Source organism: Aspergillus ibericus, assembly GCF_003184845.1.
Source record: "Aspergillus ibericus CBS 121593 unplaced genomic scaffold BO80scaffold_54, whole genome shotgun sequence".
NCBI lineage: Eukaryota > Fungi > Ascomycota > Eurotiomycetes > Eurotiales > Aspergillaceae > Aspergillus > Aspergillus ibericus.
The window spans coordinates 176,292-193,888 of record NW_020292152.1 but is presented as its reverse complement, the minus strand read 5'-3'; the positions used below and the strand labels follow the sequence as shown (position 1 = coordinate 193,888).

Sequence of the window (17,597 nt, the reverse complement as noted above, 5' to 3'; positions counted from 1 at the left end):
TAATGACCTCTTGATACTTTGGCAGAGACGAAGGAAAAACACCGCCCCCGACAGGCTCCGGTTCGGTGCCAGCGACTCTGACCGTTCGGGGATGCCGGTTCTAGCTTGGCTGGGCCCCACACCAGTTGCAGGGCTGGCTATTCGATGGGTCCATCAAAAAGCCATGGCGAGGAAAGAAACACCACATAAAATGAAATAGGATTAAAGAACACATGAACACATAGCTAGAAAGGCATCACTATCAACAGTCCCACCAAACATGTCGTGGGACGAGCATAAAAATCATGGTGATGAGTAGATAGTACATCACTGGTTGCACTAGGCGCACTCGCCTGTGCCATTATTCGGTTGCAATCGCATGCCGCCACCCCCCCCAGCGTCGTCTCCGAAGACCAACCGACCTTTCGGCCATTTGTCTTACCCCGAGCACTCGTTTACCGGGTGCCGGTCTTAAAATAGGCCAACTCTGCTGCTAAGCATATCCGCACGGTGATCACTAGACTCGTCCTGTCAGGATGGAGCCCGGTGGATCAAGATCGAGTTCGAGATGAATTTCGAACCGACCCGGTCTAGAGCATGCCCTAGGAGGTTTGGAACTTGGCCAGCGAAAGAAGTACCTCGTGGTTCGTGTCTTAGCCCAGTAGCTCGACGTCCAGGCCAATAGCCCGCATGAAGAGGTTGACGTTGCCAAGGCGCTGGCTGGCCATGTCGGCAGGAAGCGTCTTGCTGTAGGTCACCGTCTCCATCACCCGGTCCCTGTAGAATGATTAGCTCCCAAGCTCAACAAGTAGACAAGGCCAACTTACTTAACCGCAATAACCAAGCGCTGCTGCTGTTCGGGGCTGGCTCCAATACCAACGGCAGCCAAGAACTGCCATACGTACATGTCATCGCCAGCATTGATCGAGCTGGGGAAGATATCGGCGAAGGTGGGCTCCAGGGTGTCAAACAACACGTTGAACTTTTCCACCCACTGCTGCCAGTCCCGTTCAGTAGCTTGGCCGGCCTCCTTCACAATCTCGGCGCGACTCAACAGCATGGTCAAAATTCCGAGTCCAATGCGGGTCTTTGAGATCATATGAACCTGAGTCTGCGCGATGACAAGTCCCAGCAGACCGATGATGATGTTGAATGGTGCTTCGTTGACGTAACCCAGTAGGCTGGGCATGACGGCCTGGGAGAACAGGTCGATGGCTTCCCGAACGGCCAGAGACGGCTGGGTCTCGCCAGGCACAGGCTGCGCGCGCCGGACGACGTCCAAGGAATCCAAGTGCACGACGATCATAGTGAGGATCGTAACCCGCTGCTCCTGGTCGATGTGGCGGAAGATACGCGGGATGGCCTTCTTGCCCTTGGGATAGGAGAGGAAAGCAATGAACGGATGGGGGGTGTTGGTGTTGGGAACAATGGGCTCCATGACCTTCAGTTCTCGCCACAGCTTCTGGTTGAGTGACCGGATCTTCTGCCTCCACTCCATGTGCTTCTGAATCGCTTCCGGGTCGTTCTCATCAGGCGGGGGAGGCATCGTGCGCTCCATGTCCTCCATCTCCATCAGGGTATTATAAACGCTCTCAAGGTTGGTCAGGACAGACTTGCGGTCACTGACGCTTAGATCGGTGTGTGGCTTCTTCATCGTCTTGGCGCCTTCCGAGCTCTCGGGACGCTTGATGTTGAGCATCGGCTTTGGCGTCTTGGCGTTGCTGAAGGAGATTTTACCCAAGCTGCCTTCGATGATCAGCTGCTTGTTCTTGGGCTTCTGCTTAGCGGCCTCCACTGCACGCTGGACCTGTTGTTGCATCCTCTGCATGTGATTGTCGGCGCTCTGGAACTGCCGGCGAGATCCATGGCCCCCGAGCCGGTTGCCCGTCTGAAGAAGGTACGTCTGCGCAAAATGCCCGAGTGGCTGGTGTGGATGTTGGCGCGGGGCTCCCCGAATTTGGCTGTAGACCTGATAGTAGAAGTCCTCGGCCAAGACCGCTTCCGAATCCGAGTCTGCCACATTTCCGGCGGCTGCGACGAGTTGCTGGAGCTGGATGCGCGTGATGAAATTCTTGTCTTGCGGAGTCATCAGCCCATTCCCCTTGGAAAGGAGGAAGATCTTGTGGTTGCGCTTCGCCCGCTTGGCATCTTCCATCAAGTACGCTACACGCTGCTCTTCTGTCAAATGCATCAACTGCTGGGAGTTGGTGATCACTGGCAGTTGAGTAGCGCTACCGCGAGGAGCTTGGGGTGGGGGCGGCTGCTGTTGCTGGGGTCTCTGCGCTGCCGGTGGCATCGCCTGACGCTGGGGAGACATCATGTGCTGAGGCGGCAGGTTGGCATTCTGCAGGAGATGCATCGGCAGGTTCGGAGCGTGCGCCGGAAGCGGGTACGGCTCCGGGACCATGGGCGGCTGATGCAGCAACTGCGCAGGTGGGACACCCTTGGCGAGCTGAGCCTGTATAATCTCCGGCGGTAACTGTGCAAAACCTTCGGGAAGAGGGGGCATCTGAGCGCGCTGGAGCGGCTGAGCTAGCTCTGGCATCGAGTGCGGAAGAGGCAGTGGGAGCTGGGTAGGGATTGAACCCGGACCTTGTCTGCGCAGCTGGGCTTCCACTTCCTCTAGACTCAGCATCTTCTTCGCTTGCGATACCATCTGGGGCGTGAGCTGCTGTTGTAGCTGCTGTTGTAGCTGCAGATGCGGCTGCGGCTGCGGCTGCGGCTCCGGTTTCTTGGACATGCCCCAGACACTAGACTTGGCCTGAAGGTCGGGGATGTAGCCCGGGTCCTGATACTTCTCATATCCGGTGCGCTTGGGCTTCTGGGCCGCAGCGCCTGGCAGAGCGGCATCGGCAGCGGGTTGCGTCGCAGTCGCAGACGCAGCCGGTGCACCGGGTTGCTGGAGACTGTAGCGGATCTGTTCCTCTCCGATCACGTCGGCGACCTGGGCAGTCCTTCCAAAGAAATCGAAATCCTTGCCCACAGGGCTCGGGTCGACACCGCCACCAAACGTGTCGTCATTGAACGCATCTTGGTCGTCGTCGAGCTGGTCTCCCAGGCCGTCGTAAGTATCCTCGAAATCGATTCTATAGAGCACGAGAAAGAGCCGTGAGTTAGCTCCATGCTAACCAGCGTGGCCAGTTGGTAGGTTGCAGCCGCGGGAAGAAGTCTTACACGTCGTCATCATCGCCGCCTTGGAAGCCCTCTGCTCGGGCGCGGGCGACTTCGGCGAACGGGTCAGGGGTGTCGAAGATGCCCCGACTTTCAATCGGGGGAGCTCGATCCCTAGGCAGGGTAGTATTGAAGCCGAAGAAGGACATCTTCGGGGGAGGGGCGGGGTCGGGGAGGCAGGGAAGTAGGAGGAGGGCGAGAATTAGCACCGCGGCATAATTGGGTAGTGCGGGATGAAGTTCAGAGCCGGTCTGATATCACCCGCCTAGGTGGCTTTCGGCTTAGTGGTGCTACGGGTGGCTGCCTGAGGCCCCAGGGCGTCCTTGGCCGTCCGTGCTTACCTCATCGGAGGGGCCTTCGCCTCCTCCAATCCGAATCCCGAGAATAAGAATGAATACTAGTACTACGGAGGAGTAGTAGTTGGTAACAAGTACTCCGTAGGTGATAAGGAGTAACTCCATGACATGGCCTGTCATACACATCGGGTTTCAGCTTCAAGCTCCGTGCTGGGAGATCTCATCTAGCCCCGCCAATATCTCGATCCTTTCTACGGGAAACTCCGTAGGGTTTAGGCGATGTGGCTTCTCGACTCCGTACATCCCCTGATTGCCTGGCCCGAACCCAAGGCAGGATGGATCGTCGCCCAAGAGTCGCAGTGCCCCAGGCCTGAAGAACAGACACGGGCAGTGGCAGCTGGGATCGCAGCCTCCTCAACGTCATGCCATCCCTATAAGGCTTTTCCGTAGAGATCGATGTCTTTATTGCTTCAATCCTTTTCATCCACTCGGTGGCTAAAATCCGGTGCGACGTACGTGGCCCGGCCAATAATGGGCGAGGCTGCGTCGCCCTCCCCCATGCCGGGCCAATGCCGCAATCTCACCTCGTTCGTCCTGTAGACCGGCTCTTGTTGACATCTCCTGAATTTCTCCCACCCTGTTCGCACCTCCAGACTTCAAGTCGGGACTCGTCCATTTCCAATCAAGACGCCCGGGGAAGCACGAGCGTTGTGGCCTGGAACGAACTTTAATCTTTGTCTGATGCGCCGCGGATCCATCATCTGCAACGTCGTTACCGATCGCCCATAGATAGATCCCAAGAATCGGGAGGCGGATTTCCATCCGGCCTGTCACAACTGCCCCGAGTGAGAGTTTCCAGTCCGGATCTCATCCTCCATCACACTTCTGTCCGTCATTCGTTTACATTTTGATCAGCACCGTCCATCTCCGGTGGTCTTTGAGACTACGCAGCAGGCATCCATCTTCAGCCCTGCGCGCTCACCTATTTCTCCCGCTTCTCACCGACGCTTCGACACCGCGCAGTGACCTCTAGCATCATGGCTATAGGGCCCCTGCGATACCTTCTTTTTGCCGTTACGGTGAGTTGCCTCGCTCTTTGTGATTCTTCGCATCACTGACCGTCCAAAGGGGCTGGCCCTCTTCTTCCTGATCTCCAGGAGCTCGATCCCCATCCCCGAGAACATCGGCACGAAACTCAACCCCGCGACCTACAAAGACTCCTCGACCTCCTCTTCTTCCTCGCAGCACGATGCGCTATCGTCAAGTGGGCCGAACAAATACATCTCGACGGATCGCGTGAATGCCACCTTTGTCACCTTGGCTCGCAACAGTGATGTCTGGGAAATGGCCAAGTCCATCCGGACGGTGGAGGACCGCTTCAACCACAACTACCACTACGACTGGGTGTTCCTGAACGACAAGCCGTTTGATGATGAATTCAAGAAGGTCACGTCGGCCCTGGTGTCGGGCAATACTTACTATGGAGTCATCCCCAAGGAGCATTGGTCTTACCCCGAGTGGATCGACCAGGACAAGGCAAAGAAGGTGCGACAGGAAATGGGAGAGAAGAAGATTATCTACGGCGACTCAGAGAGCTACCGTCACATGTGCCGCTATGAGTCCGGCTTTTTCTTCCGTCATCCGTTGATGATGAACTATGAGTACTACTGGCGCGTGGAGCCCAGCATCGAGCTCTTCTGTGATGTCAGCTTCGACCCGTTCCGCTACGTGAAGGAGAACGACAAGAAGTACAGCTTTGTCCTGAGTTTGTATGAATACTACGACACCATCCCGAGTCTGTGGGGTACCGTGCAGAAGTTCATGGAAGAACACCCCGAGCATATCGCCAGCGGCAACTCGATGAGTTTCCTGAGTGATGACGGTGGAAAGACCTACAACAAGTGCCACTTTGTGAGTATACCTCGATGATCGTCAGTCGCTGGACTAATAGGATACGTATAGTGGTCGAACTTCGAGATCGGAAGTCTGGAGTGGCTGCGGTCCAAGGAGTACATTGACTACTTTGAGACGCTCGACCACGCCGGCGGCTTCTTCTACGAGCGGTGGGGCGATGCGCCGGTGCACTCCATTGCGGCGGGACTGCTTCTGAAGAAGGAGGAGATCCACTTCTTCAACGAGATTGGGTACTACCATGTCCCCTTCACTCACTGCCCGACTGGCGAGCAGCTGAGGCTGGATCTGAAATGCCACTGCAACCCCAACGACAACTTTGACTGGAAGGGTTACTCTTGTAAGTTCACGTTCTTGTTCACCGTCTTCTGTTGGGCATAGTAATAACCAGCATGCAGGCACGTCCCGGTTCTTCCAAACCAATGACATGGATAAGCCCAAGGGATATGAGAACGAGAGCTGAGGCTTTAGTGAAATATTGCAACTTCATCGTGTTGAGCAGGACGGGCCGAGCATGTCGGCAGCTAGACATATTGACCAAGTACAGTCGATTGGATACTGGCGTGGAGAATGTCCACTAACGAAGATCAAAAGATCCGTGACTTTTCTTGACATGTCCATGGACGCTGATGCTGGCATGCTTACAATATTCGGGTTATATCCATTTCTTGATTTGCGGCAGGTGTCATGTGTTAATAAGATTGTCGGGCTGGCGTACTCATCATTTCAGTTATTTCAGGGTATCAAGGTGCAGGTGCAGATGTACTGGTGGATGAAGGAATCCCGGAAAGCCTCATAAATGTACATAGCCGTTTCTAATGATAACAACGATCCGTCAAGGAAAGGTAAACGATACAGAATCACAAAATTACAGCATATCTAAACAATCCCCACCATGACCAGCGTCGGCCTTAGTCTTTCTTCGGCTTCTTGGTACCATACTTGGACCGACTGTTCAACCGACCGGCAACACCACCCTACAGAAATTAGTACATCTGATCCCAATTCCAACGACAAGAGAAAAGAACCTACCAAATCCATAGCTCCTCTGACCAAATGGTACTTCACACCAGGACAATCCGGCACACGACCACCACGAACCATGACAACACTGTGCTGCTGGATATTGTGACCTAAGCACACCCATGTTAGCTTTCTTGCATTTCACTCCATCCAATTGCTCAATTCCTTCCATCTAAGCCCCGAACCTATCCCCCCTCCCAACCAAAAACACGAGAATAAGGATAACCCACCTTCACCAGGAATATAAGCCGTCACAACCTTCCCACTACTCAACCTAACTCTCGCCGTCTTCCGCTCTCCAGAATTCGGCTTCTTCGGTTTCGTAATACCCGTCTTCAGACACACCCCCTTCATCTGAGACCGACCGATCAGGGCCGGAGAGCGGGAGCGACGCGCGCGCTGCGCAACTCTGCATCCCCGACGGACCTGATTATAGGTTGCTTGGCGGAACGGAGAGGTCGAGAAGTTCCGGACCGCGAGTGTCACGGAGGGCTTCTTGAGTGCTGCGGACGTGCGGAGGACGGGCTGGAAGGGTCGGCGTTGGGTGAGGGTCGAGGTGGAGCAGTTGCGCTTGAGAACGGTAGTGGCAGTGGTGGCGGGACGCTGGACGAGAGTCCGGAGCGTGCGTAGCGCGAGGGACGAGACGAGGAGAGGCATTTTGGCGGTTCCTGGTGGTGAAAGTACCCTCCGTGATGGAGGGTATGGGCCGGAGGAAACATTTCCTGGAGAAGGCTATAGTCACGTGATGGAAACATGGTTGATTGGGTTAGTCAGGGCTGCGGAGGTGGTGGGTTTGCGGTCCCCGAGGAGCTGGTGTGACGCGTGCCTGGGAGCCTGGCCCATGTCAGAGCTACTGACTGCTGAGGTGCTATCGACTTCACCTCTCTCTATCTCCTACATCTTCCATAACTCCCATCTACGACCCCATCACCACACCTACCAGTTCTAGAATAATATACCTCCTCACAACCGACACAATGGTTCGTTCCGTCCTGACTTTACCCTGCTTTCCATCCAAATCCAACCCAACCCATCATCCTACCCTACCCTATCCTACTCTATCCCATCCATACATCCTATCCCACCCCCCATCCCCCAGCCCAACCACCACCACCCACCCTCCACAAACCACATACTAACAAGAAACAGTCCCTCCGCATCGCCCCCCCCACCAACCACGCCACCCAAACCACCAACACCACCACCCGCGCCCCCATCACCCTCCCACACCCCTCGAAAGGCGCACCCTCCGCCCCCGGCCTCCCCGACACCCTCCGCGACAACCTGACCCTCCCCGCCGCCCGCGGCCCCCCCTCCACCAACACCGCCATCCCTTCCTCCGCGCACCCGCTCGAAGCCCGTCTCCTGGCCTGGCGCGCCACCCAAGACAACCTGAAGATGGAATCTCTGCGTCGGGCGTACGGGATCGCGGAGCCCGTGCGGCGCGGCATGGAACTGAAGATTGTGCGGGATGGGTCGTTTAGGCCTGCTTTGTTGGGGGCGGGTGGGAATCTGCATGAGGAGATTTTGGTCTTGGGGGGTAGGGATGCCGAGGTGGGGTGGGAGGATGTGTTTAAGGGTACGTTTTATTCCTTTTCTTTTCTCTCTCTCGTTTCTGGTGTTGGTCTTGGGGGGATGGGTTGTTGATAGATGGGATTATGCTAACTGACTTAGGTGACGAGTTCCGTGAACCGCCTGCTTTCCACGACGAAATGGAGAAGAGACTGCGCATGGACCACTAATCGTGGATGGGATGTGTTCGTTATGACTTAGTTGATACAGGCGCTGTCAAATCAAATTAGATCAGATTATATGTTGGTAAACTACCGGCAACACATATGTGCAGTTTGTACATTATGGTTTCCAGGTGGAAACACGGTATTTGACATGTGGGTCGTACAAGCCCTGTATCACAAACTAGATTCAAGCAGATGGCTGGCCACGGAAGAGAGCCACCAGGGTCTTCCATGCCACCGCAAATTGGTCGTCCAAGCCCTAACTCAACAAACAGCAGAACGAAACACCAAGCAAGGCAGACGTAGGCTTCCGTATATGGACACAAATGCAAGGCCGGCCAAGTAGACAACAGTGAGGAGGAAGCGAGAACACGGGCTTAGGGTATATACGAAAGAGGAATCGGAGCGGCATCAAGCAACTCATGGAACTATGCAAGCCAACGGTGACCACTGGGGAGAACAGGCAACTGGATAAATGTCAATGCATCGGGCTGATAAAGCAAGATAACCCATTCATAACGCCATCTCAATACGGTCAAATAGCCAACCACATGCAGCAAATAGCGAACAGGCATGACGGATGATCAAAGCAGACTCGAGCAAAAGGTAGCAACATGCTCCAAGGCAGGAGCTGAAGAAAGCTCGTGTCAAGTCTTCAAGCGGAGGCAAGCTAGCTTTGCCTTTGCAACAGTGGCAAAGGGCAACGGGGTGTTCGACGAATCCTCTAGAGCACAGCATGGAGGACCGCCTGTAGTATCTGGCTTCTGTCGATTCGCGCGACAACAGCTCCCGCTCATTGAATGATACAGCGACAGCCAGGGCTACGCTCGCTGGACTCCCGCTCGCGTGGGTACTGGGCCTTGGAGCCTTTGGCGTCTTCTTCATCGACAAGTTCTTGGGGTTTCACAGTCATGTGGACTACGTTGGGAGCGTCCCGGCTGAATTTGGAGTCTGAGAGCAGTAGTCAGCATTAGGCCAGAGGCAGAGTGCGCAGATCGAAACCATACCGGATAATGGAGCTTTGTCGTCCAGTAGCTTGCCGAATGAGATAAGCCGGATCGAGCTCGGCGATGACGGCCGCGTTTCCCAGTCTATCAGACAACATTAGCCATCGTGACTTCAAATCGTTCTAGCCACTGCACGCATACCTTGCCGCCATTCACGCCATATCAATTCCTTCAGGGTGTATACGCTCATGGCAAACGGATCATAGTTTTCCACATTTACCGACCGCTTCCGGAGATAATTCGCGTCGATCTTGAAAGGGTGCCGCGAGCCCGTTATCAACAGCAGGGTGATCACCAAAGACGGACCGGAGTCCTCCTCGTCTTTGGCGGTGTCATCCGATCCCTGGGAGGGTAGCTCCGAGCCAGCTGCCGTAGCTTTCGCCTCATCGTATTGTTCAGGAGATGCGCTGGCGGATGGAGCAGCGTCTACAGGGCTCTGCTTGGGGGCAGAGGCTGACGTAGTGTTCTCATCACCCTCCGTGGGTTTCGCATCCGACGAACTGGGCTCCTGGCTCTCCAGTTGGGCATTCTCGTGAGCGGTGGGGCCCGAAAGCTCCTCAGATTCGATGGCTGGGGGTTGAGAAGTCAGGTTTGTGTCGCCGGGGGCGGGAGATGCGGGATCGACTTTGAAATCCGCGGTGGCCGACATGATTATGATTAGCACCCCTCGTGAGGCCGCACGGGTCAGATAGCGCTAGTAAATGAAGGATGACCAAGTGGGAAATCGATTCGAGCAAGTAGGGAAGAGACAAGATCTGTTGCGAACTCTCGGTGGAGCACCCGGATCGATAGGAAGAGCGATAGGAGGTTTGGCCGGTGAGTGCAAGGGGAGACAGAGACAGTCCTGGGATTGAAGACAGGAGCGGATGAAACAAGGACGATGCGCGCACGAAGGAGGGAAAGGAGACCAGCTGAGGAGAGACTAAATTAAGCAGGCAAAGTGGAGGAGTTCCAAGGGTGGCCCGAACAAGCGACTAGAACCTTGATCGGGGATGGGTGAAGGGGGCCATGCGACCCGAGCAACACCAGCGAAAAAGGGGACCACGAGGGGGAGGGAAGAGGCGAGGAGCGGAGACAAGAGAAGAAGAAAGGAAGGGAACGATAAAGGGAGGGAGAGTCGAGGGAGGGAGGGAGGAGATGCAAAGTTGAGGAATTTAAGGCTGAAGGCAAACGGATGATCAAGTGGGAAGAATGGAGAGGGGGAGGCGAAAGGAAGCAAAGAAGATTAGAGATAAAGATGATGATTATTGATTGAATGGCGTCGCCATGCAGGAAAGGGAGGAAGAAGGAAGAGGAGGTCAGTCGGTCGGGGTTCAGAGGGGCGCCGATCCGGTTGGTTGGCGCCCGCCGCGGCCTGGAGTCGGTGGGCCAGGTGGATCTTCTTTTACTTCCTCTTTACTTGACCCTTTAACCCTCTTCTTCCATCTACTATCCAGTACTATTCTTCTCGTTTCCCGCCTTGTTCACTGTCCCTACATGCAGATGGTTTCAGTCGGGACGAAACAAGAACCATTGCCCGCGTGCAGCTGAAGCCCTCCGTGGCCGCGGATCCTGGTCGCTTCCGGACAGGCTGCATCATTAGCAGGCCGTGACACCTGTCATGCTTGCCCCATCCAAGGTGGAGGAATTTCTGCACATGGCCAAGCATTTGGCTTATAGACTCAGGAAGATAGGTCTCTCATTGGTGCCTCCTCCCACAAGCTCAATCCATGCAGATGAGAGAGAAAGTCGCCCACTCGGTAGGCCACTGTGCCTATCTAATCCGCCGGGAATGCACTCTCCGACCATATGCTCTGCATTTGACTCTGCAGTTGCCGCTGGCTAAGCTACTGCGGGGCTTAACTCTCTCGTATTGAGTGCTTATATCACCCTATGTCCAACGAGTCGAGGAGGCAGGCGATGGATTATCCCTTCTCATGGATCTAGTGCATCGATACGAGCATGTCGGATTTCTACAGTGCTTTCCAAAGCAAACATCTGGCGTATGGCACATCACTCGCGCATACAGCGCTTATCCTTTTGACACTGCACGAGCACGTGCATACATGACGACATTTCCATATGACCTTTCTTCATCTAGTGGCTGCATTAGAACATTCGTAAGGAGCGTTTACGAAGGAAGCAGGGAGAGCAACAAGCAACTGGATAATCAGCAGACAGGATATTCCCAAAACTGAACTGACGTCTGGAGGCGAGATTGGCTTCTAGAAGATTCCCAAGCCAGCCTCCCTTTATTACGGGTCTCTTCCTAACTACAATCTCTCACAGTAAAATGCCCCATCATGACTATGCTGATAACCTAAGCTAGTGTTTCGGTTGTAAACCTTGTTTCCGAGTTACGGATTGGTGTCAACTTTAAGATTTGTCAAGGTCAGAGGCGAAAACATACTAGTTTTCCCATCTCGGGAGTTGCAGCATCTCATCCAAAGATCATGAGCTATTTGGGGCATTATACGACATCTCAACCAACAGTAAGTCTGTTATTCAGTGTTTCAACCCTGATAAGATCCACGTGTCTCAATTTTTCCCCAAACCGCACGATGAAACAATTCATCCACCACCCCTCCAGTGTGAATGTGCAAACATTATTTTTAGATGTGCCGCCATCTTCCAGACACTAACAACTTTATTTGTTATTATAAGCCTGGTTGCCAAGATGATCTTGTTGCCAGCCGGTTCATTGTTAGAAAGGCTTAAAGATATTTTGGACCCATTATTCCAAAAATAGTAAACAGCTAGCCTGGATGTAGCAGGGTGTGTTTCCAACAAAACAATAGCCACATAGTGAGAAGCAAAGGTCAGGTGAAAGCGACATGAATTTACATATGTGAAATCACCCTGAACTCAAGATAGAAGTGACATAAAGCCAAACTAAGAGTGTAAAAAATAGAACCACAAAGGAACAAGTGCTTTAAGGATAGTATCCTTCAATTCTCCACTTCTCCATTCCAATATCGCCAAGAGATGCACCACGAAACCGACACAGTCACTCTCTATTGCCAAACACCACATCTTCAGACGTGTCATCTTAAACTTAGCACCATCATCATCCTGATAATATACCCACAATCCAACAACTGGACCCTCCGTAGCGAGAGAGAACACAGGGATCGGCATAAGTTCATCACATAGTTTCGGCCGATGATTAGTACCGCATACCCTGGCATGATAAAATGCAAATCTTCTAAAGATCCGATGCGCCCCAGAGCCTGAAACCGCAGCTCTGCTCTGCACGTGAAAGAGGTTATCATCCGTGGCAGCTGACGCTATCTCCACAATCAAGAATAGAAAATGCAGACCCGCGGGGTTATTTACGGATCATCAATCAGAGAGAACCATCTTCTTGCAATCTGGAAAGGAACACCGAGGCTTCATTGTCTATTATAGGTTGAAGGGCCTCTTCAACGACCTCCGCGTGCAGACCGACGCATAGAGCTGGACGGGTATCTTCGTCCAGGTTGAATATAGGTCCGCTTGGGAGCTCCATAAAAACTCGCCACTCGGTTTCAAAAGTTAATACTGTTTCGTATAAGCTGCTAATAGAGAGTATATGCACTTGACATAACCAGCTCTCATTTCCTCCTAAGTCGACGAGTGCTGAATACATTACTCTTCTAGTCACCTTCTCCTCCACTTAGTTCAATATCTGGCCGAACATCTCCCGCATGGTATTGAATATGTGCTATAGTTCAGCGTGGCTCCTTAACCCAGAGAATACCGTGTTATCCATATAATCTTGGATGTCTCTCAGTAGCTCCGTATCCCCAGCGACGGTCATCCGCGCAAACAAGGGTGAACATTCCCAATATCTGTTATCCAATGCATTGTCTAAAGCGCGAGACTGCGTTCCTATGATGGGATGGGAGGCGAAAAGAGGTTCGAATACTGAAGCATCTTCTAAGGCTGTGGAGGCTTGTGGTATATCGAGTGCCAAGGCTGAGCGTTGCTATATTAATTGATCGTGGAGCTTGAGAGCGTGTTGCGTAAGGCTGTGGTGATGTGTATTGGCTTTCGATTTTCAGAGGCCGGGTGTTCGGAGGAGGAACGTGTTCGTTTTATGTCCGGGGTGTGATGATTTTGAAAGTGCTTCTGCTGGGGTATGAGATTGGTTAGTAGGCGTAAGTGGTCTGGAAAGAAGAGTCGTACTCGCCTTTGCTTTGCTGTGCATCTGTTCAATGAAGACGGGGAGATAGGTGTTCACCATGAAGATTTCACTTTTGGATGGGCATTGGACAGTAAGCCTCAAGATAGAAAGAGGAGGTCGGGTGATACTGCCATATTTTATATGATTTTTCCGTTAGGAAGAATAATTCATGAGTCTGTGATCGTCCGTAGCTGGGATATTCACGATAATAGACATCATAATAGCCTGGCTTAAAAACAGCGTTCTGATTGACCAGAACGTCATTAATGGTGAGTAGAGGGAGGGTAGGGACTATCAATAGATAACAATATCTACCTATGCTATGTACACACAGCCAGACAGGTCTATGAAAGAAACCATAGACTTTCGAGGTCCAGAGTACCCATGGACTCGAAGAAGTTGATTCGAACCACTTCTCTTGCTGATATAACAACTTGTGCATATCTTAAGTTGCCAATTAACAAAGATTGCTCATCTACAAGGTGTAGATTCCCATAGTCGTCTTTCGAGACACTGAAATCTTCCACAACCACCAGGATAATCCCGAAATCAGATTCAACGCATACGACCATCGTGTATCGACCATCTTTCCTTCTTGATCTTTTATACAAAGTACACATAGTTAGTCTCCGAACCCTTTGCCTCCCCTCTTCTCCAACACCCAGGGTCTCGCAAGATATCTACGAATAGTCCCGCCTACAGTAAAACAATTTAAGCTTCGATTATGACCATTGAAGTAGTAAGTACCGTCCAGTATCTACCTTTAACACTCAGGTTTACCCTCCAGATGTACATACACAGAAGGTATCTAGATCATCGTGACCAATCCAACACAGATTATGATCCCGGGATGCCGACTGCAGTCTCACAGCTACTGGATGGTACTGAACACTCAAAGCCTTGATGTGGTCGTCGTAGATGAATAGTATTGAACTAGTAATACAAGTAAAATATATTAAGATAGTAAAAAGAAGAAATGGTCCTGAAAGGTTTGATTTCTGTATGGTACTCCGTAACAGTGCGCCTATCTTTCTGCCGCTTACCAGGTCGTTTTCTGCCTAAATTTGTCAGCATGATGGGGGTGTCGGATGACAAATGATATTGACCGGTTGTAACAACCTCGATGATCCATTTCGTAGGGCAGAATTGGTATTGATTACTGTAATGATTACAGCTCAAACTCGAAAGTTTGGTTCTGTCAACATGGTTACCCTAGTATTTGATCAACTTGCGGTGTTGGTCACAGATCCACCTGTATCTTTGGCCCAGGGTCCATACAGACCGTATAAGAAATGTACGCTCGCTTGTATCGATTATTTCCAGTCATAGCTTTCCCCTCCTTTCTTTTGGTGTCTCCCATTGACTTCTCACAACACCGCCTGACCCCTGATAATAACATGCATCGAATCCAAGCACTAGGGCATGCCTTTTGTCGCCCCAGTGGCCCTGAATACCCAGAAGATGTGCCCCCACCACCAGACGGAGGCCTACAAGCATGGACCCAAGTCCTCTGCACTCATCTCGTGTTCTTCAACTCCTGGGGCATCAGCAACAGCTTCTCAGTCTTCCAGCAACTCTACACCCAAACCCTACCGCAGTCAGCCTCCACCATCTCCTGGATCGGGAGCGTCCAAGTCTCCCTTCTGTTCTTCACAGGCGTCTTTGCCGGTCGTGCCACGAACTCGGGCTATTTTCGTCAGACATACTCGCTCGGGATGTTCCTTCAGCTCTTGGGATTCTTTATGCTTTCTCTAGCCAAGACCTATTGGCAGATCTTTCTCTCTCAGGCCGTATGCATGGGACTAGGGAATGGCTTGACTTTTAGCCCAGGACTCGCGGTCATGTCTTCTTATTTTATGGAAAAGCGCGCCTTTGCTGTTGGGCTGGCGGCCACTGGCGCAGCAACAGGGGGATTGGTATACTCGGTTCTGGTGAACCAGCTGTTATATAGCCACGATGTTGGCTTTGCGTGGACAATCCGTGCGGCAGGATTTCTAATGCTGGCTACACATATGGTTGGATTGATTTTCTTCAAGCCTCGTCTTCCGCCCCGGACGACCGGTCCTCTTATAGAATGGGGTGCCTTTTCCGAAGCCCCGTTCCTCTTTTTCACAGCCAGCATCTTTCTTAATTTCTGGGGTCTCTATTTTGCGTTTTTCTACCTGGGCAGCTTCGCCCGGGATCGCCTTGGTCTGACAGATACCCAGAATCTTATCCTCGTTCTGAACGGTGTTGGTATCGTGGGCCGCATCGGGCCAAGTATAATCGGTGACCGGTGGACCGGCAAGCTGAACATCCTGATCCCCCTCAGCTTTGCCTCGGCGATCGTCATACTGTGCTGGATCGCGGTAAGCTCCGTCGGTGGCCTATACGCCTTCACCGTTGTGTACGGCCTGGTGGGCGGCGCAGCACAGTCCCTGTTTCCGGCAACCGCCACTACCATGACCCCGGATATCAAGCGAACAGGCACACGACTCGGAATGATCCTAAGTATCGTGGGGTTTGCCACATTGACGGGACCCGCGATTGAGGGGGCTTTGATTTCGCGGGATAGTGGACGGTATATAGGCGCGCAGCTCTTCGCGGGCGTCTGTATCATACTGGGTGCATTTGCTGCTGTAGCGGTGCGGGTGGTCAAAGTCGGCTGGAAATGGAATGTCAAGGCGTGATTCCCGGCAAGTCTTTCTTAGCACAGCCTAGAAAAGGAACATGAAGCACAAGATGGAAAGAATGACAAGACATAGTAAGATGCTTCTGAGATAAGTTGCGCTCTCCGAACCCGGTTCCAGACAAGCACGCACAGTCAGCAGAATAAAGAATCAATTGTTGAGCAGCTGCGATAGCTTCCCCTTCCAATCATCCACAAGGGCTCTGGCTTCCGCACCCGCTTCTCTTGCGATCTGCAGCTCCGCCTCGAGAGCACCATTCCTTGCTCGAAGCTCTTCAAGCTCCTTTTTTGCATTCTCGAGCTGGACCGCATTTTCTCGTAGCTTTTCGTACTCTTGATCCAAGCAACGGGAACTTTCCAAATCCCGGCGCAGGGCCATCAGACTGAGGTCGCGAATCTTGATGGTTTGGAGGTGTCGAGCATTCTCCCGACGGAGCTCTTCGATCTCCAATCTCAGCGTTGAGTTGGACTCTAGTTCTCGATACAGGACGTTCAGTGATGCGTCGACGTCGCTGGGGAGACTCATATATCGAGACTTGCGAGGACGTCGGGCCGACGTTTGAGAGGATTCCAAAGGAGTGGTATCGTTTTCGTTCGTACTGTTATGTTCAAGCGGGATTCCTGGGCTTGGAGCAAGAGCTTGTAGGGCCTGTTGGTCAGAAGATCTTTGTCCGTGTATTGAAGAATTCTCTGATTGCCTGTCCGGTAGTATAGTATCAAGGTGCGGGCTTGGCCGAGCACTCGCATTGAGCGCTGTCGCCGAAGTAGCTGCAGCAAGACCGTCAGAAGCTTCTGCTATTCTTGGTGAAACGGGCGGCGTCAGCGCAGGAGGATCTGTATGCCAGCCCCGTCGAACGCATATGACGCAAAAGAGTTGATCTTGTGAAGTCCGCAGCCAACCGGCGGGCATGCACTCATTATGGAAAGCCAGCCGGCATGTCAAGCAAGGTTCTAGGCTATCCGGCTTGAAGCAAACGCGGCAGTAGTCTTCATGATGTGATCCAGTTCCTGCACGCTGAGTTACTATCGTTACGATTATCGACTCAAAGTCGGACCGTTACTTACGTCTCCATTCTCTGTACCTCTGTGTTTGGTAGGCAAGCGACTCTATCTCAAGAGCAGCAAGGGTATCTGCCCATGATTTGCGTGGTTGTAAGGCGGACGGAGGCGGAGTGGCCGGCTGCCCCGGTTCCTGATTTCCAATCCGATTACTAGCAACGGCCTGTTCGAGTCTCGTGTTCTGCCGCCCTCGCGTTGGGCGTCTAGAGCGCGTTTTTCTCACGCCTTGGGAGCGCATATTGGGTCTGTAGTAATTAGTTAAGAAAGGAATGCGTATAATGACAATAGACGTATTTTGTAGGTGGACAGTTGGCGTGATCCAATTTATGTGAATATGCGAGAGTTCCTCACGCCATCCCGATGATGACAAATCACGCGATCGTCACATGATGATCTCGTTATTGAAGGAGTCAACTAAGTAGAGAGCTATCATCTATCCGTTTTTCTAGCTCCCAGAATGCTTCATACCGCATATTCTTGATGGTACGGGAAAGAACAAGATACAGTTTCTCAGAAGACATTTCTGAACAATACCCCATGCCAGCAGGCCACCGACATAACATCATTCTCCATCCTGCTAGTTCCTTCTCGAGTAGCACGCAT

General features: G+C 52.5%; 7 protein-coding genes across 7 annotated transcripts; 3 read left to right on the top strand and 4 right to left on the bottom strand.

The window, feature by feature from the left end:
- Positions 1-632: 632 nt before the first annotated feature.
- BO80DRAFT_365954 (deadenylation-dependent mRNA-decapping factor PAT1) lies at positions 633-3,299 on the bottom strand (the record flags this gene model as incomplete). The annotated part of the gene is made up of 3 exons (XM_025716221.1): positions 633-756; positions 807-3,065; positions 3,154-3,299. The coding sequence occupies 3 exons, from the start codon at positions 3,297-3,299 to the stop codon at positions 633-635; spliced, it is 2,529 nt and encodes an 842-aa protein (XP_025570996.1).
- A 1,077-nt stretch (positions 3,300-4,376) lies between these two features.
- On the top strand, positions 4,377-6,036 carry BO80DRAFT_222222 (glycosyltransferase family 15 protein). Its single transcript, XM_025714404.1, has 4 exons — positions 4,377-4,525; positions 4,575-5,357; positions 5,409-5,697; positions 5,756-6,036. The coding sequence occupies exons 1-4, from the start codon at positions 4,484-4,486 to the stop codon at positions 5,818-5,820; spliced, it is 1,179 nt and encodes a 392-aa protein (XP_025570995.1). The 5' UTR covers positions 4,377-4,483; the 3' UTR covers positions 5,821-6,036.
- Positions 6,036-7,055, bottom strand: BO80DRAFT_428947 (mitochondrial 37S ribosomal protein uS12m). The gene is made up of 3 exons (XM_025720359.1): positions 6,611-7,055; positions 6,390-6,490; positions 6,036-6,334 (listed from the first exon to the last, which is right to left on the bottom strand). Exons 1-3 carry the CDS (start codon positions 7,035-7,037, stop codon positions 6,269-6,271), a joined length of 594 nt encoding a protein of 197 aa, XP_025570994.1. The 5' UTR covers positions 7,038-7,055; the 3' UTR covers positions 6,036-6,268.
- An 89-nt stretch (positions 7,056-7,144) lies between these two features.
- BO80DRAFT_222193 (proteasome maturation protein) lies at positions 7,145-8,371 on the top strand. The gene is made up of 3 exons (XM_025714402.1): positions 7,145-7,360; positions 7,530-7,959; positions 8,055-8,371. The coding sequence occupies exons 1-3, from the start codon at positions 7,358-7,360 to the stop codon at positions 8,120-8,122; spliced, it is 501 nt and encodes a 166-aa protein (XP_025570993.1). The 5' UTR covers positions 7,145-7,357; the 3' UTR covers positions 8,123-8,371.
- A 314-nt stretch (positions 8,372-8,685) lies between these two features.
- BO80DRAFT_222207 (uncharacterized protein) lies at positions 8,686-9,911 on the bottom strand. The gene is made up of 3 exons (XM_025714403.1): positions 9,265-9,911; positions 9,124-9,207; positions 8,686-9,067 (listed from the first exon to the last, which is right to left on the bottom strand). The coding sequence occupies exons 1-3, from the start codon at positions 9,770-9,772 to the stop codon at positions 8,910-8,912; spliced, it is 750 nt and encodes a 249-aa protein (XP_025570992.1). The 5' UTR covers positions 9,773-9,911; the 3' UTR covers positions 8,686-8,909.
- A 4,652-nt stretch (positions 9,912-14,563) lies between these two features.
- Positions 14,564-15,915, top strand: BO80DRAFT_391442 (MFS general substrate transporter; the record flags this gene model as incomplete). The annotated part of the gene is made up of 1 exon (XM_025717181.1): positions 14,564-15,915. A coding segment is annotated over exon 1 (1,251 nt), but the record flags the coding sequence as incomplete, so codon positions are not given.
- Positions 15,916-16,086: 171 nt separating this feature from the next.
- BO80DRAFT_458836 (PHD finger protein) lies at positions 16,087-17,232 on the bottom strand (the record flags this gene model as incomplete). The annotated part of the gene is made up of 2 exons (XM_025722306.1): positions 16,087-16,943; positions 17,001-17,232. The coding sequence occupies 2 exons, from the start codon at positions 17,230-17,232 to the stop codon at positions 16,087-16,089; spliced, it is 1,089 nt and encodes a 362-aa protein (XP_025570990.1).
- Between the last annotated feature and the right edge of the window lie 365 nt (positions 17,233-17,597).

Excerpts from the sequence above, each read along its gene's own strand:
- BO80DRAFT_222222 (XM_025714404.1), top strand. The coding sequence starts at position 4,484 with ATGGCTATAGGGCCCCTGCGATACCTTCTTTTTGCCGTTACG. Across the intron at positions 4,526-4,574 it reads ACCTTCTTTTTGCCGTTACG|GGGCTGGCCCTCTTCTTCCT; the intron begins GTGAGTTGCCTC and ends GACCGTCCAAAG. Across the intron at positions 5,698-5,755 it reads TGACTGGAAGGGTTACTCTT|GCACGTCCCGGTTCTTCCAA; the intron begins GTAAGTTCACGT and ends ACCAGCATGCAG.
- BO80DRAFT_428947 (XM_025720359.1), bottom strand. The coding sequence starts at position 7,037 with ATGCCTCTCCTCGTCTCGTCCCTCGCGCTACGCACGCTCCGGACTCTC. Across the intron at positions 6,491-6,610 it reads GGCTTATATTCCTGGTGAAG|GTCACAATATCCAGCAGCAC; the intron begins GTGGGTTATCCT and ends GGGTGTGCTTAG. Across the intron at positions 6,335-6,389 it reads TCAGAGGAGCTATGGATTTG|GGTGGTGTTGCCGGTCGGTT; the intron begins GTAGGTTCTTTT and ends TAATTTCTGTAG.
- BO80DRAFT_222193 (XM_025714402.1), top strand. Across the intron at positions 7,960-8,054 it reads GTGGGAGGATGTGTTTAAGG|GTGACGAGTTCCGTGAACCG; the intron begins GTACGTTTTATT and ends TAACTGACTTAG.
- BO80DRAFT_222207 (XM_025714403.1), bottom strand. The coding sequence starts at position 9,772 with ATGTCGGCCACCGCGGATTTCAAAGTCGATCCCGCATCTCCCGCCCCC. Across the intron at positions 9,208-9,264 it reads ATGGCGTGAATGGCGGCAAG|ACTGGGAAACGCGGCCGTCA; the intron begins GTATGCGTGCAG and ends GTTGTCTGATAG. Across the intron at positions 9,068-9,123 it reads CGACAAAGCTCCATTATCCG|ACTCCAAATTCAGCCGGGAC; the intron begins GTATGGTTTCGA and ends TACTGCTCTCAG.